Source organism: Dermochelys coriacea, chromosome 2 (genome assembly GCF_009764565.3).
Source record: "Dermochelys coriacea isolate rDerCor1 chromosome 2, rDerCor1.pri.v4, whole genome shotgun sequence".
Classification (NCBI taxonomy): domain Eukaryota; kingdom Metazoa; phylum Chordata; order Testudines; family Dermochelyidae; genus Dermochelys; species Dermochelys coriacea.
This window is the reverse complement of record NC_050069.1, coordinates 198,591,504-198,616,968: the sequence shown is the minus strand read 5'-3', so window position 1 is coordinate 198,616,968 and position 25,465 is coordinate 198,591,504. Positions and strand designations below refer to the sequence as shown.

At 45.7% G+C, this 25,465-nt stretch overlaps 1 protein-coding gene across 3 annotated transcripts in view; it reads right to left on the bottom strand.

The window, feature by feature from the left end:
- Nucleotides 1–25,465, bottom strand: part of NEK10 (NIMA related kinase 10) — a 178,153-nt gene that overhangs the window by 26,070 nt on the left and 126,618 nt on the right. For 2 of the 3 annotated variants that reach the window (XM_043509009.1, XM_043509010.1), the window contains 3 exons: nt 18,978–19,026; nt 16,831–16,868; nt 1,383–1,483 (listed from right to left, as the gene is read on the bottom strand). In XM_043509009.1, the coding sequence (XP_043364944.1) occupies nt 1,383–1,483; nt 16,831–16,868; nt 18,978–19,026 (188 nt within the window). Of the gene's footprint in view, nt 1–1,382; nt 1,499–16,575; nt 16,717–16,830; nt 16,869–18,977; nt 19,027–25,465 lie in introns of all 3 variants that reach the window. The other variant, XM_043509011.1, reaches the window with a different exon arrangement.

The window sequence follows — 25,465 nt, the reverse complement described above, 5'->3', positions numbered from 1 at the left end:
AGTACTTGTGGCACCTTAGAGACTAACAAATTTATTTGAGCACAAGCTTTCATGAGCTACATCCGATGAAGTGAGCTGTAGCTCACGAAAGCCTATGCTCAAATAAATTTGTTAGTCTCTAAGGTGCCACAAGTATTCTTTATCTTTTTGCGAACATTTTTACTGTCTGTTCAGTGGACTGCGTGAAGTGAGCCTGGTGGCTGCTGCCCATTCTTAGTTATCAGGTGTCCATGCTATGATAACCACAAATGGTTTTAATTAATGTCTCTGAGGGCCACCTGAGAAGAGAGGATGGGATTTAATGGGTATGGAGCCTAAATACTTGCTTATCTCTCCCGGTGGGCCCTCCAACACACAACTAAGGCACACTGATAGGGCAGGGCAGGGAAGATTGCACAGACAGAGGATTTGCCACACTGTTAAGCTGGCATTAAATTCAATCATTTCATTTTCTTTTAAATTAAAGAGAAGTTTCTTTTCTTTTGCCTAGGGGATTCACTTCCAGCATTTTTCACCTTTGACAGGTATAATAATTTCAAGGATGTAAAATAGTTTAACGAGTCCTATTATGTGTGATACACAAATTCAGTTTGGCTGTTCTATTTTAAAAGAAAATTGAACCAACTTTGCTCAGCAATCTAAAGCTCCAGTGGGAATAAGCACGTCTTGCCAAGTATAAACTGTGAATTTTGGAGGGTAAATTGGCATTCATTTAAAATTAGTAATTGTGACCTCTACTACTAAGTTGTAGCCATGCTGCTGGAGAATGAAATCATTTGTTATACTAACAGTTTGAGAGTACAGTCTAAGAGATTTATACTAGTTACAATTTTGCTTTAGTACCAGTTTGAAATCAGAGCTGCTACTCTCTCTAAATATTAAACATTGAATTTCTTCAGTTAGCATTAAGTCAGAATAGAAACTGTATTTAAGTTCAAAATATTTAAGCTAACTAATGCATTCAGCAATTGAAGTACTATGTTAGAAATAACAGGAAACTATTAAAAATGACTAAACAAATAAAAGAATTTCATGAAATCTCTGTGTCAGTGTTTTATATTAAGTCATTTGAAATACAATACTCATATTACGAGCATGTCAGAATGTTATTAAAATAAGTTTTTGTATAAAATCCATTTTAATGAGGTGAGCCAATGGCATTTCTTAATATGACTCACTTATTACCATCCTTCATATACTAATATTCAAGGTTAGTTTTTATTTAAAAGAATAATATTTTTTAAAAATCATGCCATCTGTAAAAATGTCAAGTGCTGTTGTTTTTAAAGAATAGCAACTAAAATAGCAACACTGTAGCACAATCATTTCGGCATCAACAAGCAAACGAGAATGGAGTGTTCTGAAGCAGCAGAAATGCATACCTGAGTGATGTAGATTATTTTGTGCAGCTGAATTAGAATCTGCTGAATAGGGTCACTGATCTGGCGAACCTTCCTTTGTGACACAGCAATTCCTGCAGATGCTGCAGATGATAATGCTACAATCAGGGGGAGAGCCCATTTTGTTGTTTTTCCAGGACATATCACTAGTGTGTACAGATTATTTTTTAAAATTATTGTTTCTATATGGAATCTAGACTAAAATAGTCCTTTGCCTTTTAATCTCTGACATTTTCCCCCAATAATGTCCAAGTCTGGAATCAGTTCTAATATTACAAAAGGATAAAAAGGTTAAACTAAAAGCCTTACAAATTAGGTACCTTTTGAATTTATGATTAATAAGGCTAAAATCACTTTCTCTGCTTCATTCAAACTAAAATAGATTATTTGGGAGAGAAGAGGCGTAAATATATTTTGCTACTCATAAAAGCCTTTTCAATTTTATGTGTAGGGTTACCTAACAATATAATAAACACAATCCTCTGATTTTAATTGTGGCAAACTATCAGTTATTTTGCACACAGATTAACACATGCTCCTTTGCTTTCAAATATTTTATTACTATTAACCAGTATCTCTTTTACCTTAGAGATTATAATATGTTTTATGTAGATAGTATGGAAGTATTATTTTCACAAAATAATTTTACTCCCACTTATAGTACTATATGTTTCTTGTTAACTTTTCTTTCAAATATCTAGCTGCATCAACTTTTGAGAACACCTCAATGAGAATGTGAGACAATGGATTTCCTCATGTTTTCTGTTCATTGCCTAACTCAATGAAAATGGTAGTTATTTGTCAGAATTCCCTGTTCCTGACAGATACCATTTTGGCTGACAGACAAAAAAAAAAAAAAAATTTAGGACAGGCTATGGAGGAACTTGTTAAAGGCCTTCTAAATATCATCATAGTAAGCATATTACTGAATAATTGGCATATATCATGCATAATGTAAAAGGCCATAAATGCTAATCAAAATGCAATGCTGTAAATGAAGCCCATCATTCCACTCCCCTATCCTCTGCCCAAAGAAGTGTTAATGCAAGGTTATAATTGAGATTTCAAATCTATAGTCCCCATGGCAAGTGTATCTCAGCATCCTAGCACATAAGCAGAATTATGTATTAGATGGTGTTAGTGTTGTTGCTCTACATATTCTGTATGTATACATATACACACATACAATTTATGTCTGTATGTACATGTGCAAATTGCCAGTACGATTATGATCTGTCCCGTGCTTCCTCTTCTTGGGGGGGTTCAGGGCACAGTTTCCTGCCCCTGAACTAGGGTATCTACTGTCCCACTAGTAACCCAGAGAAGGGTAGTGGAGAAGGAGGGACCTGGGGCCCTAGGGATAGTGGTAAGCCACTTGAACTAGTGCTTCCTTCCCCTGGGCTACTTCCCTCTCCTCCTCTTCAGCTTGTGGGGCTTTCTGCCCTCTCTCTCCGCACAAGCCGGGTGTCTCTTTACCTAGTGTCTTGGTCTTCTAGCCAGCCATGGCACTTTTCCAAACTCTCCTCTACTTCAACTCCTTCAAACTGCTCTCTGCTCCAACTCCTTCCCCTAGCTGATTGAAGCAGGGGGGGTTTTATCAGGTGACTAGCTTCAGGTGCTCTAATTGGCTTCAGGTGCTTTTAATTAATCTATAGGGCAGCAACTGTGTTAGAAACTAGAGAGGGGAGCCCCTGAAGCCAGCTAAAAGGGCTCCCTTCCTTGGCACCCTTGTGGAGAGGGAGGTTTTGAAACAGGCTAGACAATGTCACAGGAATCAAGGCCTGGAAAGCACAGCAAAAAAAATCTCAAAAATAATCAATGTAAAAATTAATTATTGTTGAATTTTACATCTCAGTATTTTAAACTATGATCCAGATTTGTGTGTGTGGTGCCAAGGGATCGATATTTCTTGCTTTGATAAGATTGATGTGTGAAATTTCAGTTGTTGCTATAAAATTGGTTCCATTAATGCCATGGAGTACAAGTGGCTTTGATAATAATGATTTGCACCAGCAGGTAACTGAGTCCTTTGTGTGGTGGCCTAGAGATATGGAACTTACTTCCCTTGACATCCACCTCAGCCAATCCCTACCCCACTTTTTAAAAAACTATTGAAGACACATCAGGTGTTTCCAGCTGAAATCCCTATCGGCTCCTGTGTATGACTCCTGTTTAATGACATCATTATGTCTTTTTTAGTGTTTTGTTTGTTTTTTTTGTATTGTCTGTTAATTGTATTTTGTTATTGTTTTGTTATATATCTTAACTGTGCAGCAGATTGATCACCTTGCCATTGGGCGCTTTATCAATAAAATTAACATTTTCTGTAGATTTAGTGGCATGAATTTACTCTGTTTCATAGTCCATCATGCTACATATACATGAGTGGAGATTCATACAAGCAGAGCTACCTTCATCTATGAATATGCAGGGATAGTTGGCTATAAAAGCTCAAACTTCCAGATGCCAGATGAATTGAATATTGATAAAAAGGTGAGTATGGGTTATAGAAAACACCAAATGCAAATACTAATTTAATCTCCATGTATACATGTGTGTGATGTACTCATATAAGGCATTGGATTTTTTTAAACACCCCTCCCCCCCCCGTTGGTCACATAAGTAACCTTGTTTCAGGATACTGAGTACAGACTTTACACATTAAGAAGTTATTGTTTTATCTGATTTGTAACGTATTTCTCTCAATAAAATTTCAGGCTTGGTAAATTTTCTGACATAATCATCATTTCATAGAAGTGGAAGTAGACTTTTGCATAAGACAGCTGATAACAAATAATTCATTGTGAAATTCGTAAGAAAATGGATTGCAGAATATATCATCCCAGTTTAGAAACCATCTTAAATAAAGATCATGGTCTACATTGTCAGAAATGAATAGTGATTTGGGAGGTGTCGTTACTTTGGGTTCCCAACCTAAAACATATTAAAAAGGCCTGATATTCAGAAAGCACCAAGCACACACCCTCAGAAAATCATGCCCAGATGCGTTGTCTCCAGTTTCTCACCCTCACTGAGAACAGAGGCACCAATCATCTGGTTTTTTTAAATTTAGTGCTTTGAATTTTAATTTTTCTTTATAACTTAAGTTATAACTTAAGAACACATTATGGGTCAAATTTTCAAATACAGGAAGCAATAGGTATGCATACAAAAAAGTACACACACCTGGTGCGTGCACCAGTAACTGCTTCTCTGTGTTTGCATAGGTGGATTTTTACTGATGCACTTGTTGAATCTCTGTTTGATAATCCAGAACTATGTCTAACAGGAAAATTGGAGGAATTGGGACAATAAAAAATCAAAGTAATTTTCTTTATCAAAAGCAATCATTCATAGTTTTAGAGTTAAGAATTGTGATAGGGCAAGGCCAGATGGCTATAGAAAAGTAGTCTTATTGGGATCTGGGAGCTTGGCAGGCAAAGCCCGTCCACTGCTAAAGGATCCCCCCCAGCCTAGAAGGGGGATCCACAGGACCTAGATTCCAATTAATTTCGGGGGACAACTAATGAAATAACAGGGACAGGAGTGTGGTCAAAGGGTCAAATGAAGGGAACCAGACCGGGACACCGAACAGAGAACCCCGGAGAGCGCCCACTGCTCCTCAAAGGCGTCAAGGGAGTCAGAGGACGCCGCCCAGAGGAACTCTGCCCGGATACGTGAATGGACTGAGGATCGGAAATAGGCCCCATAGTCACAGGAGACTCCATTGGCCAACCTCCTCACTCTGGTTTTATAGATGGCCATTTTAGCTAGGGCCAGGAGAAGGTGATCCCGTGACTTTGTGGGGCCATGGATAGGCAGTGCATAAATAAGAGGGTGAGGGGAAAAGTGCAACCAAAAGCGTAATAAAATATTGGTGTGGAGCCGGAATAGGGGCTGCAGCCTGGCACACTACAGGTATATATGTGCCAGGATTTCCCTCACACTGCAAAGGGGCAGGTGTCTGGGATTGAGGTGAACTGCGCCAAGTACACGCCCGTGCTCACGGCTCAGTGAAGGAGCCACCAACTGACATCCCCGGCGGGTCTCGGGACTAAGGTGGAATATAGGCTGGCCCACCGGGGCTCCTCAGCCTCCAAACGTGGCAGGAGGTCCTGCCATTTTGTATCGGGGCGGGACACGAGGGTGAGGGCATGAAGGCTGTGGAGCACGAGCGTGTATAGATGTTTTCTTGGCATAGTTTGAAAGCAGACCGACTGCATCTCTTGCAGCCGGCTTACAGTGAAGGGATGAGGGGGTCGGTTGGGTCCACGGGGCAGAGGTCCAAATAAAAGGACCGGCGGGCTTGGGGTAGGGGGTGGGCGGGGCATGCCCTCGTGCAGGACCCGGTCGAGATAAACCCAAGCAGCGGGTGGCAAAGCGGCCTTCACCTCCTGAAGTATGCGCTGGGGAGTACAAGGTCTGGAGAGCCCCATGCGCTGAGCGAGCGTCAGGGGATCCAGCCAGTCTCCCCGGTCATAGTCCAGGAGGTCTCCAACTCTTGTGACCTCTGCCAGGACCAACCTCTGGCGCACCGAGCGGGACTCCGTCACCTGCACACGAAACTGGGGGTTGTGTAGCAGGGGCTCCGCGAGGAGATCTGCCCCCTCGGTGGCCGCAACGGACCTGGTCGTTGAAAAGAATTTCCAGGTCCGGAGGAGGTCCTGGTAGAAGACCGGCAGCCTGGAGAGGTCTCGCGGAAGACCTCTCGGATGGAGATAAAGGAGCTACCGGTCGCATTGGAGCCCTCGGAAGCGGCATAGGAAGGCATGCGCCAGTATGCTCCACGCCGGACTACCTGCACCATAAAGGAGTCTCTGCAGGGCCTGGAGGTGGAAGTGGACCTGAGTAAGCAGACATTTCAGGCCCTGCCCTCCCTCCTCCAGAGGTAGATAGAGAACCCCTGCAGGGACCCAGTGCAGTCCTGACCAAAAGAACTCCAGAATCGATGTCCGGAGGTTGGCCAGGAAACCAGGGGCCGGGACCAGGGTGTTGAGCCGGTACCAGAGCCTGGACAGGACTAGTTGATTAAGCACCAGCGCTCTCCCTCGAAGGGAGAGGCACCGGAGTAGTCCTGTCCATTTCCGAAGCCGCTCTATCACCCCGCCCTCTAAATTCTGCCATTTCTCCAGCGGAGAGGGATGCGTGGCAGAAAGGTAAACGCCCAGATAGAGCAGTGGACCCGTGCTCCACTGGATGGCCTGAATCATGGATGGGAGGAAGCTCGCCTGCTGCCAGTCCCCTACCACCAAGCCAGAGCTCTTGACCCAGTTGACCTGCGCAGAGGAGGCTGCCGAATAGATGGCCTGGCAAGCCTCCACCCGCACCAAGTCGCCCGGATCCTGGACCACGAGGAGCACGTCATCAGCGTAAGCCGACAGGACCAACCGCAGCTCCGGCTCCCGCAGCACCAACCCTGTCAACCTCCTTTGGAGGAGACAGAGGAAGGGCTCGATCGCCAGAGTGTACAGCTGGCCCAAGAGGGGGCACCCCTGCCGTACTCCTCACCTGAAGCTGACTGGTTCAGTCAGGGTCCAGTTGAGCCTGACCAAACACTCTGTGGAGGCGTACAGCGCCCAGAGAAAACCCACAAACTGGGGTCCGAAGCCAAACGCCTGCAGAGTGCTCAGGAGATACCTGTGATCCACCCTGTCGAACGCCTTCTCCTGATCTAAAGACAGGAGGGCAAACGACAGACCATCCCTACACCCGAGTTCCAAAAGGTCCCAGACCAGATATAGGTTGTCGAAGATACTGCGGCCCGGGACGGTGTAGGTCTGGTCTGGGTGGACCACGTCCGCCAGCACAGACACTAGCTGCAGCGAGATTGCTTTTGCCACGACTTTGTAGTCCGTGCTGAGGAGCGAGACGGGATGCCAATTTCGTAAATCGTGAACGTCCCCCTTCTTCAACAATAAGACGAGCACGGCTCGCCTGCACAAAAGAGGGAGGACCCCGCTCTGCAAAGACTCGGCCCAGACGGTGACTAGGTCTGGGCCAAGGACGTCCCAGAACACACGGTAGAACTCCACGGTCAGCCCGTCCATGCCCGGAGATTTATTGGTGGGCATGCGACGGAGGGCTTCCGAGAACTTGGCCAGAGTGAGAGGCAGCTCTAGCCGGTCTTGGTCGCCCGCGCTGACCATCGGGAGTTCCTCCCAGAGCACTCTGCAAGCATTAGGATCGGTTGGATCCCAGAGAAAAGACTTGCGTAGAAGGCTCTCACCCTCCCGCACATCTCCACCGGATCCGTGAGGGGGGTACCATCTTCTGCCATTAGGCAGATGACATGTTTTTTAGCCTCCCTCTTTTTCTCCAGGGTGTAGATGAAGCGGGAGCCACGATCCATCTCCCGAAGGAGACGGATGCGGGATCGAACAAAGGCACCCCGGGCCCAATGGTCCTCGAGGGTCCAGAGCTCCTCCCGCTTCTCCCGGCACGCTCCGCAGAGGGGTTGATCCTCGGGGCTGGCGGCCAGATGCCTCTCCAGCTCTAAGATCTCCCGTTCCAACTGCTCTATCGCCGCATCCCTCCGTTGGCTGGTGCCCCGGGTGTAGACACGGCAGAAGAGCCGGGTGCGCACCTTCCCTAGGTCCCACCACCGCCGCGCCGAGGGAAAGGCACGCCGCTCCAGAACTCCTGGAAGGACGCCACGAAGCCCGCGTCCTCCAACAAGCTGTTGTTAAAATGCCAATAGGCCAGCCCCGGCCTCTCCATGCAGATGGAGGCTGTCACAGTGGCTAAATGATGGTCAGAAAATGGGGCCGGTCGGATGCTGGAAGAGTGGGCTCATGAAAGATGAAAGTGTGATAAATAAATGAAGTCCAACCAGGAGCGGCGTGACCGATGGGCATCCACCCGGACAAAGGTGAACGTGGAAGTGTCATCCGGGTGGTGGTCGCGCCAGACGTCCACCAGGGAGTGGTGTTCGACTATCTCCTGGAGGACGGCGGTGGTGGCCGGGCTCTGCTCGGTCCCCGAGCGGTCCCGCTCCTCGAGGGTGATGTTAAAGTCCCCTCCCAGGACCAGACACTCATGAGGATCCAAGGTGCCGAGGAAGGCGGACGCCTACTGATAGAATTGCAGCCGCTCTGGGTTCGCTGCCAGGGCATAGATGTTGCCAAGGTTGACTACGAGCCACTCCATGCGGACCCGGAGGTACAGCAGGCGGCCCGGCACAGCCTTGGCAACCCCCAGCACCTCGGGCCATAGGTCGGGGGAGAACAGGGTCACCACTCCAGCCGTACGAACTGTGAGATGGCTAAAGTAGACCCTGTCCCCCCAATCCAGCCGCCAGCTGTCTTCGGTGGTCGGATCCGTATGGGTCTCCTGCAGGAAAACCACAGTGTACCTCCCCTCCCGAAGGAAGGAGAGCACCTGGGACCTGCGGAGACCCATCCTACAGCCACGGGTGTTCAATGTTGTGATGGTAAGAGGTGCCATGAGGAGGGCTGGGGGGGATCCTCGCTGGCAGGGACGCTCGTGGCTCCCGGCGGGCCGCGCAGCAGTCCGTGACCTACCCCGTAGGTGAGTAAGGAGTCACGGAAGAGGTGGACCCGCTGGTAGGCCGCGGCGCCCTGCCTCCCGGTCCTTTTACTTTCCCCCCATGAGGGCCCTTGTGGCCCAGAGGATTTCATGAAAGTCCCCCCATCGCTAGAGAGCAAGCTGTACTTTGTTGCGGGAGACACGGACGTCTTCTAGAAACTCCCACAACTCCTCTTGCAGCGCATGGGGGGCTGGGGTTACGGTCTCCTGGTTACTTCCCGACGGGGCCCTTGGTACAGCCCCGTGGCCCACCGAGACGAGCAGACAGGGTGCAGACCCCCGACGGGGCTCCTGATGGGTTGACCTGAATGCTGGGGCGATAGGGGGCGGCAGAGGGAGGATAGCAGCCCCTGGTGGGTCGGGACGGGTAAACACAAAAGCCGCTCCCTGGGAGTCGTCTGTTGGAAAGGGGAAGGAGACAGTCCCAGGGGTGGCAATAATATCTCGGGAGGTGGGCGGGATAAGGGCAGGGGCAGGGGTAGAGGTGAGAGTCGGGGTCGGGAGAGGGCTCTCACTGATGCCGGGTGCAAGCTCTCTGGTGGATTTGGCAGCCACGGCATCAGGAGGTGGACTTTCTTCTTTAGGGTCCTCTCCTGGGAAGGAGGTCGAATGCTCCTCACCAGCGAAGGATGCCCCTGGTGGCTCAGGTTCCAGCCACATGGCACTGGCCGTCGCCTCAACTGGCTCGGCGGCTCTCAGCGGGGTGCCCTCTGCAGCCGGGTTGATGGAGGAGTCCAGGGGCTCCTCGGAGGTGGGAGCAGAAGCAACGGTTAGGGGGAGGGAACATGGGGAAAGGGGGGCTGGAGTGAAGTCGCCCAGATCGAGGCCCGCTGGCATAGGATCGTCCTCTTCCTGGGTGACCGGGGTCAGACCCAGGGCCTTGATCTCCTCATATATAGACGGGAAATTGTTTTCCACTACCCCGGGATTCTCCCCGCAAGCACCTGACACGACGGTTACTTCGGGGCACACTGGGGTTTCAGATGGTGCCTCGGGGGTCTTGGAGGGGAGGGACTCCCGTGGAGGGGAGATACCGCCTCCCAGTCCTGCCACGTCTTCTCCAGCCGGCTCTGGTGGGTGGAACACACCCGTGGGTAGAGCGGAAGGCTCGGCATCGGTGCCCCCCTTCCTGGTCTTCTGGGGGGCCTCCGCATCAGATGGGAGGAGCAGAGCTCGAGCCTTCCGCTTGCCCCGCTTCCCCTGGACTAGGGCCCAGCCCTCCATGGCATCATCTGGGGGCTGGCGAGCAGGGGTTGTGTCAGGGGACAGAAGCGATGGCTCAAGGACTCGAGGGGATAATGGTGGGGAAGCACAAGGGAGGGAAGATTCCCCTTGGGGCGGGCCCTCTCCCATGCCCAGTGTCCCTGCCGCACCCTCCTCCACAGGCCCCGCCAGATTGCAAACAGCGGGGGCGGGGCTCTCCCGCTCGTCTGGGCATAGTTGGGAAGGTGCCCCTTGGGCCCGAGTGGGAGCAATGGTGGACTGGGAAGGAGGAGGGGTGGTTTCGGGCGCTGGGCAGCCAGGGGTGTCGGCGATGATGGGGCTGGTGCCCTGCCGGGGCTCGTGGGTCCCGGATGCCCCTCCTTGCCGGGCCAGGGGGCAGTCCCTCCGGACGTGCCCCATCGCCCGGCAGAGGTAGCACCGGGCCTCCCCCGTGGAGTAATGCAACCGGTAACGGGCCCCCTGGTAGGGGACTAGGAAGGACCCCTCCAGGGCCTCTCTGTCACGCGCCGCTGGCGGCAGTTGAAGCTGCACTTGCCGGCGGAAAGAGAGGACGTGACGGAGGGCAGGGTCTTTGCAGCCCAACGGGAGAGGGCTGATGACAGAGATGGGCTTCCCCAAGGTAGAAATGGCGGGTAACAGGGCAGCATTGGGCAGAAAGGGAGGGACGGAGGTCAGGACCAGGCGGACGCCCAGGTCCTCTAGCGGCTCTAAAGGAACGAACACGCCCCCAACTGCCAGGCCCTTCTCCACCACCTCCTGGGCGGCGGCCTCCGATGCTAGGAAGAAGACGACCTTGCCATACATTTTGGAGGCCGCCACAATGGCCGTGGGCCCCACCACCCTTGCCAACGCCCGCACATAGGTCTCCACATGGGGCGAGGCGGGCACCAGGAGGCAACGAACACCGTGCTTCCTGGTCATGGTGGGAAAGGGGCCCCGGCCGCTACAGATGGTAGCGGAGGCTGTGGGTGGGAGAGATGCCGTAGTGGCAGGTGGGGGGGCTGCCGCCACCTGGGCGTATGCTCTGGGGGCCGGGGGAGGGACACCCACAGAGCTGGTGGAGGGAACAGCGGGGAGGGACGCCCCAACTGGAGATGGGGCTGGGGCATTGGGGGCAGCCCCTGCCATGGAGGGCCTTGTCTTTTTAGCAGGGCCCTTCCCCTTCTTCTTCCCCTGGCCCTTCCCGCCAGCTGGGGGGACTCCCCCCGAGTCTGAGGGGGTGAGAGACATGGCAGCAGTGGAGGTCACCCCGGTGCCCGTCGCTGCTGGTGCCCCAGCGGGGGCGGTGGCAGATGGTTCGGCAGCGGAGGTAGAAGCTTGGGGGGGTGAAGGAAGGGTAGGCGGGGGAGGGGGAGCTCGGGCTGCTGGAGGAGCCCCACCCATCTCATCCCCCTCCATCATGAGCAGGGAGGGAAGGGGAGACACCAGAAGGAGGAGGGAAAAGGGGAAACAGGTCGACCACTCCTCCCCGCTAGGCTGCAGGCAGGGGAGGAGGGCGCCAAAAGGGGTGGGCTGGACGGGGGCAATCAGGGGTTGGGGTCAGTCACCGACACAAGGTGGATTTCCGGCTCCTCTTGATGCACTAGGGTAATGGGGGATACAACAACATTGGGGGTGCAGTGAAGAGGGTTGCAACTAAAATGGGGAATTGCACAAGCGCATGGGAGGGGGCATGGGCACACGGAGCGAGGGGTTAAGCGGTCTGGAGGTACAACAGGGAAACCAAGGGGCTAGCTTCAGAGGCTGGGGCAGGGCAAACAAACAAAGGCTGGAGAAGGAAATGGGCGGGGCAGGCAAACAAACTGAAGCTAGTAAGGGGGGCTAGGGCAAAAGAGGAGGCAAAGCAAATGGCAAATGGGGCAGGTAGTAAAGGGCAAAGCTGGAGGGTAGGCAGTCCGGGGGGGGGGGCACATGTGCCCATGTGCACTTGCACAAGTCTTTTTTAGCAGGCTGCTGCTTCTGGCCCAAAGGGTGGAAATAGGGCGTGGCAAGCCAAGCAAGCAGCTGAGTCCAGAGGCGGGAGCTGAGGCAGATGGTATACAGCCAGTGGGGGTGGTGGAGGGGGCAGCGGAGGTGGTAATAGTGGTGGGGGTTGGGGGGGACACACAGATGGATCGGGGGGCAGCTCCACGCCACACCCCCTGTGTCCCTACAAACACAGTCAAAACCCCCACCACAAGAGCACAGTTTGAAAATTACTCAGTCTTAGGGCCCCCTCCACAGTGGTCTGCAAAGTCTCTAGGTGCTGCCCCACTGGCAGATGATCCTCTTCTTCTCCTCCTCGGGCTTCATCAGCTCCAGGCAGCAGCCTCTGCAGCAGCAGCAGCTCCAGGAACTCCAGGTGGTGGTCCAGGCAGGCAGAAAGGACCCTCTCATGTGGTGATGGTTGTGGTGGTGTCCACAACAGCAGTGGCTGGGGTCCCTCACTCCTCCTCTCTGGGGAGTGGGCTAGCAGCCCCCTCCCCACCCCAGGGCTGCAGTTGGTGCACTAGCAGCACCCAAGAGTGGGGGGTCCAGCAGCCAAGTAGCAGAGAACGGGGGGTGGTGTCTGGCCCAGCCAGGGGAGCAGCTGGAGCAGCAGCAATAGCTTAGGGCCCAGCAGCAAGAGTAGCAGCTTCCCACCTCCCTCCAAGCTAGAAGGCTATGGGAGAGCAGTGGGAGTGAGTGAGTGAGAGAGAGAGAGAGAGAGAGAGAGATATTCGCTCCAGGCTAAACAAATCCCTGGTACCAGGTTAAGTGAAATGGCAGCTGCTCCAGGTCAGTTAAGACACTTGGGGCCAATTAAGAACTTTCAAGAAGGCAGGGAGAAGGCTAGGTTGATTGGGACACCTGAAGCCAATCAGGGGCTGGCTGAAACTAGTTAAAAGCCTCCCAGTTAGTCAGGTGGGTGTGCCTGTCAGGAGCTGTGGGAGGAAGTTGTGCTGTTGGAGAGACTGAGCAGTACACACCATATCAGGCACAAGGAAGGAGGCCCTGAGGTAAGGGTGAAGTGGAGCTTGAGGAAGTGAGGGCTGCTGTGGGGGAAGTAGCCCAGGGAATTGTATGTGTCATGTTTCTAAAAGGTCAGCTACAAGAGCTGATGCTATTAGGGTCCCTGGGCCGGAGCCTGGAGTAGAGGGTGGGCCTGGGCTCCCTCCCCTTTGCCCCCTGATTAATCACTGAGACTGGGAGACAACAGAGACTGTGCAAGGAAGGATAACTTCTCCTCACCTCCCTCGCTGGCTTATGATGAAAATGGCTCAGTAGACTGTGACCCTTCTCTCTAGAGAGAGAGAGAAGGGTTACTTGCAGGGTCAGAGGGAGCCTCTGAGGCTAGCGAAATCCACCAGGAAACACAGGACCCATGGAGGCAAGGACGGAGCTTTTTCACAGAATACAACAACACTTCTTTAAAGGCTTTTACTTATTATGAATAATGTATTAAATTAGTTATTGCTGATTTTATTTAGGCAAGAAAGAAATGTAAAACCGATTGTTAACTGAATTATTTACAAGAAAGAGAAGCTGAATTTTCAAATTTCATTGCATGAACACATTAACTAGATTTGCATGCTTTCCTTTTAAGCTAGATCATCACTATCTGTTATTCTAGTCAATCTGTAGTATCGAATCATTCATGAAATACAGCTAGAGGAAGTTATGCATTCATAGTGCTATATTTTTGCCTAGGCAAAATACAGTGAAACCTCAGAGTTATGAATGCCTTGGGAATGGAGGTTGTTCGTACCTCTGAAATGCTTGTAACTCTAAACAAAACGTTATGGTTGTTCTTTCAGAAGTTTACAACTGAACATTGACTTAATACAGCTTTGGCACCTTACTATGCAGAAGAAAAATGCTGCTTTAACTATGTTAATTTAAATGAACACGCACAGAAACAGTTTCCTTACCTTATCAAATTTTTTTTTAAAACTTTACCTTTGTTTAGTAGTTTACATTTAACAAAATACTGTAGTGTATTTGCTTATTTATTTTTGTCTCTGCTGCTGCCTGATTGCGTACTTCTGGTTCCAAATGAGGTGTGTGGTTGACCAGTCAGTTTGTAACTCTGAGGTTCAAAGATACATTTTTTTATATTACAGCTGTATTGTACCTTTTTTCATTTTCAGCTTTGTGAAACCATCCGATAAGAGGATGTGTATAGATTATACTAAAGTATATTACTTTCAGCATAAAGAGGTTACATACATTCATAAACTCCAATTTCATGTATCTCCTTCCAAAGCTACTGTCTTGGATTTCTGAGCTGTGTCATGAATACTCATTAAATCACTTATGGATCGGTATATATGGTCAGTTTTGCCCCTCTATACATGTACCCAAAGATGACAAGAAGGCATTTCAAGACACTGCTTGGTAAGAATCTGAAGACAAGCTGGGAGGGGGAGAGTTTGGAACTGTGGAAAAGACCAATGGAGAGAAAGAACCACACTCTTGGAAATCAGGAAGTAGCATTCATCCTGAGATAAGACTGAGGAAGAACTGGAATTTGACAGAAGGCAGGTGGGATGATAGAGTAAGAATAGCTTAACCAAATTAGAAAAATTAATAATAGTAATGCAAAAAAGCCTAGAGATATATCCTAAAACAGACATGATAGCCAAAGGGTAAACAGTGTTATGCCTTCTGTTAAAAAAGAAGTCATTATCACAAGAATAATGTTGGAGTTGTCTATGTTGTAGTCTATAGGCTGTAATATATTATATATATGTGTCATAGGAATTGCCTGGTGCAGTGATACGTTTTTTCTATTGGTGCCCATATGTAAGTAACTAAATGTTCTTAAGGGAAAAATATTAAGAACAACAGTTAAAAGGCTATTCACTTGTTTTGAAGCAAAACCATTAATTTGCTAGCCAGCAAGTAATCTCAAACTCCTATGTGATTTGTTCCCTCCCTTCCTCAATGAGATATCAAATATAGATTAGCCACAGACAGCTTGAGAGGAAATTCATTTAATAGCCTTCTTAAATGAACTAGTATTGCTGAGCTATTAACTAAGCAGAGTATACAAAACCCCTGATTTATGGACTCCACAATGAAAACTTAACTGTGCTTCATTAATTAAAGAGCACTACGCATCTGCCTTTTGAACCATAGTGGCATAATTTATTTCTGCTCCATGGAAAAATATTAATTCAAACTAAGGATCAGTAGAAAAAATATTGCTGACCAAGCTTTAGACCATTTTTAAAGACTAAAGCATACAACTATATATTATGTCTTCTGCAAACAAAAATTGATTCACAGAAAGTCAGAAGATGCAATTGATTTAACACTGGCACGATGCCTATTTTCACATAGGCCCCTCTACACTATTCTGCCTGCCAGAATAGTGTAAAGGGGTTTTAATATACAACAGCTTTAAAGTTCTTTAATTCCTACATGATCAATCAATTGCAACTTCTGACTTTCTAATGTTGCACATTTACAAGTTGTATACATTATCACTTCTGGATCTTAAATAAAGAGCTTAGTCATCAGCAGATTGTCAGCAGATGGATCCAAACTCTCAGGAGATTAGATAATAGTAGCAAAATTCTGAAGAAAACTTATTTAATAAGATTATACAACTGCTCTCCCAGATTGGGCATCTGATCTGGAACTCAAGAGCATAAATACATGTATTGAAATCCAGGGAGCAGACATATACTTCTGCAATGGAGGTATTTCTAAGACATGCTTTAGAGTCTACTTTAGACCTATGCCCTAAAACCTAATGAGAGATATCAGTGTTCTCTTTAATTTACCCTGAGGGCAGTTGTGTTGCCTCACAGACCATTATGATTTTGAGATATTCTGGCTGGATACAGGATGCATTCACAGAGTTTGTACATCTCTAATTACAACACTTTAAGGAAAACAATAGTAACTGTTACAATTGGGCAATAGTTTGTGTTTTGTATTGTGTAATTAACATTCCCCAAACAGACTTCAAAAAGCTATGAAACAACAGTTACTATATGTACATGAAAGAGTTTCTATGAAGAGCAATATTCCAATTGCTCAAAATAATTTTCTTTCAAATACAACTGAATTTGGGTGACAATGTACATTATAAAGTAACAGCATTGAAACAGAGTATTTTAAATCATATCAATGAGAATAAAAAGCATCTGAAACTATAAGACTTCAGATCTTCACCAACGATGATATATGTGCAAACATACTGTAACTTGCAAAGACTGTATGCAGCATGACCTACTCAGGAGAAATTCCCACTGCATTAAATGGAAACTTGCTCTGGAAAAGGCATGCTAAAATAGAGCCCTCAAGAATTTTCTTGGAATTAATATTTTTAAAGTGTTTCCTTAAGGATCACTCACATACTGTGTTTCTGTCTCATACGTAATTTTGTGCTCTTCTATCATTTGTTTGACTTCAAAATGTTACTGTTGAGTACTACCATGATCTTTTAGGTTGCGAAGAACCACAGCTGGAAGGCTATAAGACTGCCACCCTGTCACTAACGATGCCTCTATTTTCTTAACGTTGGCCCTGAACATGAGCGTAGGTACTCTCAGAAGCACATCAAGAGGCAGCAAAGCTGAAGAAATAAGAGGGAGATACTGTATATGCAACTAAAACAAACTTTAAAAGAACTTGGAAATGGTAAGATTTAATTTCAGTGCAAGTCTGATTGTCATAAACATGTAATTACCTGGTCTTGGTCTTGATCCTAGGCATCCAATATAATCTCTATAAAACAGAAGAAGGTTTGATATTGTCTTGTTTCAAACCATAAAGATTCCAGGGGAAATAAAATGTCCCTTGCTCCCATCACATGCCCTCTCCTGATCTTGTACCTCCCATCCCTTTGCCCCAGTATTTGGCACAGTCCAGCAGCTTCAGCTACATGACCCAGAATCAACATTTTAAAATTTTGAACTCTGCACTGTATACATATGAAAATATCTCTCTGCAAATGACCCTGGCCATAGTCACAGGTAAAGAAAATTAGGGTTTTGAGGGGGACAAGATTAAACAATTGTGATACAGCATGGCCAGAGGGCAGCAGGAGAGTGTTAGAAGGGAGCCTTATTCCCTGTAGAGGGAAGAAAGTTTGCTATAAATTAAAGCACCTGGAGCCAGTCACATGATTAAAAACCCCCTGCTTCAATCAGACAAGATGAGGAGTTGAAGCAGAGTGGATTGGCGTTGGAGCAGAGAGCAGTTTGGAAAAGTGCTGCAGTGGGCTAAGAAGACCAAGACCCTAGGTAAAGGAACACCTGGTTTGAGCAGAGTGAGGGCAGGAAGCCCCACAAGCTGAAAGGCAGGAGAGGGAAGTAGCCTGGGGAAGGAACTGCTAGTTGTAGTGGTTTACCACTATCCCTAGGACCCCTGGGCTGGGACCCGGAGTAGAGGGCAGGCCTGGGTCCCTCCCTCTCCACTCCCCTCCTCTAGGACACTAGTGGGGAAGTTAATACCCCAGTTCAGGGGCAAGAAACAGTGCCCTGAAACACCCCCTCCCCGCTGTCCCCCAAGAAGAGAAAGCATGAGACCCATCATAGTAGTGCCGGCAATTTGCCACACAATGTTAAAAGGAACAACATATTGCACCTGCCTCTTTAAGGTGTATGTACCACTGTGCAGAGCTTTTCTCTGATCTGGTCCAAAACAAAAAAAAAAAACCCTCAAAACCACAAACAGAGGTTGACTTGCTTCAGCAGGGTGAAAAAACAACAATCCTTAATTTACAAAGTTTCTAGCAAGTAGTAGACAGGACTGACAACCAAAATCACGAGTCAGGTTCCAAAATAATCATGAGACTGGTTTAAAAAGCATGTGTTTTTATACAATAATACATTTAAGATTCTATTTATTTGCCTTCAACATGCAGCAAAGGAGTGTTAGATCCAGATCTTCAGTGTATAAAACCTTCCCTAATCCACTAAACTATCTAAACCTTTTTCATCAGTATAGGTCAACACACTTTATAAAGGCAGGTAAGTATTGTTAGCCCCACTTTACCTATGGTGACTATAAGGAACAGAAAATTTTCATTGATGGCATTCTTCTCTAGTGGATAAAAGGTATTAGCTGATCTGAGTCTACTGCAGGTTCTAACGAAGACTTTGTATGTGATCTTGAGCAAATTGCATAACCTCAGTTATTCCATTGTAAAAGAGTGGTAACAATGTTGGCCTAAGAGTGGTGTGATGCCTCACTAAAAAGGACTGTGAGGGTCTATGTACTATTAAGGTCAGTTAACAAAGATGTGGGAATAGTATTCAAGATGTCTTGGTACCCCTCCTGGTGCTCATTCCTCCCTAGACCAAGAAGGCATTTATATGTTGACAGCAACAGGAGAATCTATTTGACCAGATCATGGATTTCCCAAAACATTTATCTAATTTTGTAAAGAAGCACTAGCTGGTTTAGAGTAGTTCAAAGGACAAGACATTTGTGTGCACAGTTAAATACATGCATATTTTTCCCCACCAAAAATATGCTTTGTTCAAAATATTTTGCAGAAATAAAAAAACGTATTTTTCTACCAGCTCTAATTAGCACTGACAAAGGTGTCAAGTCATAAAACTGCACTTGTTTAACTAAATCAATTTAATGTCGTACCTTTCGTTAAACTGGTGCAACTTCTGTGCATAGACAATCCATAACAGTATGTTGACAGAGTTTTTACCTCAAGTTAATTGATTGTCAGTTAGCTTGAGGTAATTAAAACATTTGCAGACACTCCACAAACGTTTCATCCAGGACAACTAGGAAAACTTATTTTTAGACTATCTACACTGGAATTCAAAGTAACAATCATCAAATCTGATTTTTGAAACCTAAAATTGTACATACCTTGTCTGAGGTTGTCTTTCAGAAGCACTGAAACTTCGTTTAATTATACCTGAAACAAATGCACAATGGCTATATTCTCTGTAGTGAAAGAATCTTATAGAAATATAGTCAATTTCCCAGCAGGTATACTGTGCCAAAATCTTAAACCCTACCATCCCTTAAGAACTAAATCTAAACTTCAAAATTGGAAGCATTGTATAAAGAGCCAATGATCTCGAATAACGCATTTAAGTACTGAGTCCCCTTCTGATGCACCAAGGATCTGCCTGCATCATAATCAAGATCTCACTACCACAAAGATTGATGTATATGTTGGATCACTCACTTGCTTAAAATTAAGCATGTATGAAAGACTTTGCAAGACTGGGGCCTTAATGTGTCTTTTTCCCTGCAGAAAGAGTACTATTTTTTCAGAGATAAAATTTTGAGTTTTCATGGTAAAATATCAAACATATATTTAATGCTCTATATAAGTCTAAATGTCTTAGTACACAACAGCAGAAAATAAATACAAAACTTAAAAATTGCCACTAATTTTTAGCTTTTTACTTAGGGCCAAATTCTCTCACTCTTTTGTACATGAACAGTACCACTGATTTAGTACCACAGAAGCTTAGCTGCAATGAGGTTAACTGACTTGCTCACAATTGTGCAGTGAATCAGTAGGAGAGCTAGAACAGAACCCAGTGTATCTGTTCTCTAACCACTGGACCACGCAATCTCCTAATCAATGCAAGGACATTCATTCACATAGTTCCCCAATGCATCGGGGGGGATGAGGGGGTAGCCTTCATAAACTTTACTATTTATTCACTTATAAGCCATGACAGAAAAGATTTCTGTACAACTGTTCTGTTGATAACTTATCTACTGCTCCACAAACCATTTTAATTCTAAGTGTGTTTAGATCACTGCCTCTTGCCCCCATTCTGTGTGAGAAGGCAGAATGTTGTCTGTACATTCAGAACAAAGACATATTTCATCCTATCAAAGGTCATCTTAATAGCAGAAACTAAGCAGGTCTTCACCATTTTTCCTTTGCATATTCATAGTATATTCTACCCTTGTCTGTGGTACCTATCTTTCCACCATTGGTAGTAACAATGAAAGAATTATCATTGACTGGGAACAGCAGTGTTTAATTACTCAAAATTGGACAACACTATACTAAAAATTATTGTGCCAGAACTTACACTAGTTTTCCCACCATTGCCAGTGCTGGTGGAGCTGCATCAGTACTAGAGCAAAAGTATGAGATTTCAGAAAAGGCCCATCCTTCAAAACTGAATAAACTTCCAAGTGACTTGAATCCTTTTCCATGAGGCTCAAGCACACGTCAAGACGTGAGGCCTTGTCTCCACTGCCACTTTATAGCACTGAAACTTTCTCACTCAGGGGTGTGGGGAAAAAAACCACCTCTTTGAGCAATGCAAGCTTCAGCACTGTAAAGTGGAAGTGTAGACAGTGCACCAGCACTGGTAGCTACTCCCCTCGTGAGGGGTTGGTTTTTTGTTTTTTTTTTTTTACAGTGCTGGGAGAGCTCTCTCCCAGTGCCGGTTCTGCAACTACACAGCCACGTTCCTGTGCTGCCACAGCAGTGCTTTAATGTTACTAGTGAACACATACCCCTAAAATGTGCTACATTATAGTCTCTACAGTTTTCTTCCCTTTTCGAGATTCCCTGGCAATAATGAAAAGATCGTGAAGAAGATTGTCATCTATCGTGTGGAGCTCAGTTTAAGACAAATTATAAAAGAAACCATTCATCTTTTATTTAGGTCAAAGCTGACAATAAAAAAAGTCATGCCTCTCTCTTGTTTTCCCTGTTACTATTGTACAGGGGAACAGGTACACCTACTGCATGGCACTTGGCTCAAAGAAGTGGTAAATGATGCAACTACAAATGGGCTAGATTCTCTTCGATGAGTCAAGAAATAAAATATAGAATATTTTGGCTGCAAATGGATTTAATAGAGAGATTTAAGACAGAGAAGAGAGTTTCCACAGAACAAATCAACATCCATGGGGCCCTGATTTTGATTTAGGCCTTTGGGCACTACTGATGTACAAATAACATCAACAGGAGAGCCATGAAACTCAATATCATATGATGTTTACAGGACATTTTGACAATCATTATATCATGGCTCCTGATTAGGGACTTTAGAGTGCTCACTGTCTCAAACACATCCTTGTGAAATGTAAAAACTTTGAGTGGGGCTCCTTGGAGTAGCAAATGGCTCCCTTTTTGTTTATGGAAGCAACACAATAACACCAATCCAAGGGTGGTAGTGTAGTTTTAATTGACACTGGGATCACATAGCTTGGGTAAGGATTTTGGATAATAGCCTCAAGACATGGTTGTAACAGAGTATAATGGGTTTGAGGAATATATAAGAACAAATAAGCTCCTAGAGCAGTATCAGACACCATTTGGCTAGAGACTTCGTTTTGAACACAGAGCTGCTTGATGGAGTTCTGAAAGAGCAGCGTTAACTCAGAGGAGCCAGCTGCCCCTTCTAAATTATACTAGATATACAGAATCCTATCCCTGTGTCAAATACATTGTCTCCCAATCAGGAAATAGCTTCCTTCCATAGTCAAACCAGAAGCTGACTCATCATATTTGACCTGCCACTCTTGTGACTTATGAATATACTGTTGCATTATATTTCACACCAAAGAGCCTGTCTCTGTACACTCATAAGTACCTGGCATACATGTAATAGCGACAGTTCCTGAATCACATGCCAAGATTGTGGAAATACTTTTTAGTACCAAAGAAACAGAAGTAGTGATGCAGGTCACTAAACAATAGCTATTATCCAGTGGCCCTGTTGTGGTTAACAATAATAATTTGAATTAGAGTACCACATAAAGTCCTCAGCCGAGACCAGGGTCCCTTTGTGATAGACACTGTATAAACACACAGTAAGTGTTTATACAGTGATTAGCACAAGGAGGCACCTCACATTTAGGCACTACAATAATACAAATAAATAAATACTACTACTACTAATACTGGCAGTAATAGATTGTAAACTCTCCAGAGGAGGAACTGTCTCAAATAGACAAGCCAGACAAAGGATGAGAAGGGAAACAGAAGCACAGACAGGTGAAGGACTTGCCCAAGGTCACACAGCAGGAATGGAACTCAGGTTCCCTGATAAGGCCATACTTTCTCTTTCCCATAGAAGTCTCCTTGGATTTTGTAGCCCCTAGGGCAAACTTCGCTTTATTATATTTACTGCCTTGCCATCATTATATTCAGCAGTAATGCAAGGAATCTACAGGCCTATATCACATTGGCTTCAGCAGTTAGCATAAGGCTTGAGGCCTATGAACTTTGACACAGATAAATGACCTAATGGTCACCCCTAAGTTTTGCGGAACAGAGCGTGAGGGGGAACTTTGCCCATAATGACATCAGCCAACCATAGGAACATGAGCTAACACCAGCTTTTGGATAGAATGCCTGCAAATGTCTGAACACAGGAATGCCATGGCAACAAGTTGAAGTACTTGATAATAAGTTGAGATCATTAATAAACTAATCTATAGGAGAATGACCCCCAACATTAGTAGCATGAGGAAATACAAATAAGGAAGAGGGCAGAACCCTCTACTGAATACGCATTAGACATAGTGGTATCTGTGTAACATTTTATAAAAGCTGTATCCCAGCTGGGGGGGGCGGGGGAGGGGGGGGAGAGATGTAGCCCTTGGGAGGTGCCAGAATGATTGCAACTGGTGATGATGAGGAAGATAATGGCTAACAATTTAAGTTCATCTGCAAGTGATGGTAAGAGTATATGTTCAGATGTACATTCTGTATTATCTCTATCCACCTTACTGGGTTAGAGTGTTTGTGACTGTGCTAAATGTATTAATAAATTATTGTAAATACAGAAGACTTCCTATAGGGTGAGTGTTGCAACTGTGCACATCGGAGTTCCCAACTATACTGTAATTTTAATAATACTGGGCCTGATCTTGGGTCAAGAACCTGTCAAACCTCAAAGTGATAACGGAATTCTTAAGTAATCAAAATAATTTATACATAATCTATAGATCAGGCTACAATGTGAATGGGGACAATGGTGTTGTGTGGGGAAAATATGGGTTAGTCCAAATGGCTTGTAAATTGAGGGCATGTGTACACAGGGACGCTCAGAGAAGTTAAGGAGAATCAACTAAAAGTGAAAAGTCAATGGGCATAAATTAAAATGCGTTAACCCCATTTCCACCCGTGTTGAAGCTCTTAATCAGAAGTAAAGTGGTCTTACTTGTTTGCTATATATTAATCCTCCTGGGAGGAGGATTAAGGCACGCTACTTTACTCCTGAAACAGAACATCCACCTGGGTGGGGGGTAATGTGCTTTAGTTTATGCACATTGACTTCTGACCTTTAGTTGATTTGTCTTAACTTCCCTAGTGTCCCCAGGTAGACAAGCCATGAGTGTTGAGACACATTTCTTAGGGCCTGTCCACATTTGAAATACTACAGCAGCACGGACTTCAGTGTAGACTCTGCCTATACCGATGGAAGGGGTTATCTTGTCAGTGTAGGTAATCCACTTTCCCAAGAAGCAGTAGAGCTAGAGTAATGGAAGAATTTTTCCATCAACCTAGCACTGTCTACACCAGGGGTTAGGTCAGTATAGCTACATCTTTCACGGGTATGGATTTGTCGACAGTGTAGACCAGCTCTTAGTTTATGGTAGTCTGAAGGCAAAAGAAATAAATATCATCCAGAGACTAGATTCACAGAAGAATGTAGGTACCTAACTACCACTTTACATGCCTAAACCCCAGAATCAGGCTCCACTGGGTTTCACAGAAGTCCAGTAAGTGTGCCCCTGAATCTGCAAGTGCCTAAACTCATTTGGCATCTACATTTTTTGCAGTAAATGTTCCATAGGAACCTATGTTTCTGCTTCTGGGTATCTGCTGCTGCCCCAACCAAGGGGTCCAGAGCCTAAGTCCCAGAGTGATTCATGAACCATGGAAAATAGGAGTTGCTCTGCCAAACTTGCCTGCAGGATCCGATCTAAAAGCATACTCAGAGTTCACCTACTGGATTGGGCCCCTATAAATGAGCTTGCACAAAATGGTTGGAGCTGGGAAGAGGACTCCCTCATAACTTTTAGGGGAAGCGTTTAGGCCAGATCCTTTGATCGTTACCAGTCCCTCTACTATGAAAATTTCTATTAATTCTGTGAGGTCTTTTAAGAAAATCAGTGGGGCACCAGAAAAGTTACTATGATTGCCATCTTTAATTGGAGACCGAATTCAAAGGAATATTTAAGGATTTAGCTTCAGGACTCACATGGACATCAGTAAAAGTCATATAAATAAATTGTAGTGCACAGTTTTAAAAATCTTCCCTTTGCAGTAGTCTGACCATCTTCTTGCCTCTGCTTACAACATGTAATATCAAGTGAAGATATTGTGACAAGGAGAGAAGACTATAAAAATAGGAAGAGAGAATGTTTTGCTTTGCTTTGCTTTTCTGTCTGGTAGTGTCTTTAAAAAAATGCCTCCTAAAACTAATTGGACTGAAAGGAAAATTAAATCAGTGCTCATATAAGAATCATTGGTCTGCCTGAGGGAGGGGAAAACAATACCAGTATTTGGTTTTTTTAAATGACTTTTCTAACATCTTCTCAGTAGCAAGGTCAAATTAACCAAATTATATATAATAGGTTTTATAAGCTTTTTAAAAGTTATTTTAGTTGATCCTGGGAAATAGCTGCAATTTCAGCAACTACATCCTGCATAGGGCACTGACTCCATGGTTACTGAATGTGCCCACTCCCAGCCTCTGGCAAACGGCGGCTAGGGACACCATCCCTGTCCATTGTGGCTAATAGCCATTGATGGACCTATCTTCCATGAATTTATCTAGTTCTTTTTTAACCCTGTTAAAGTCTTGGCCTATACTGAATCAACTGCACACATATTATTGTACTATAAAAAGAAAAGGAGTACTTGTGGCACCTTAGAAATACTCCTTTTCTTTTTGCGAATACAGACTAACACGGCTGCTACTCTGAAACCTGTACTATAAAAGTGTTTCTTGTAAGGTATTGTACGTAAACTGGTGATATGCTGGTCAGGAACACCATGATGTGTGTATGGACTGTGTATAAAGTTATTTATATGTGCCAGATATATATTCTTAAAATGTGTTTTGGAGGCAGTGTATAAATCAAGCCTGACACAGATAATGGAATATGGATTGACCATGAAAGTATATTAACATATAAGGTAAACAATCAAGCTACAAGTGGTGGAGGAAACAGTGTACTAAGCACACTGGAGGACAGAGTCTGTATACTAGAGAATCTACCTGGCTCTCAAGGCATAGACAACGGATTTGGGGAAATATAAGGAAAGTAAAAAGGCACTCCAGTTGTTCATCACTTTTGATAACAAAAAGGACAACACCCTCTGATTCTCTGAATATTGGATCCCCCTACCAGGA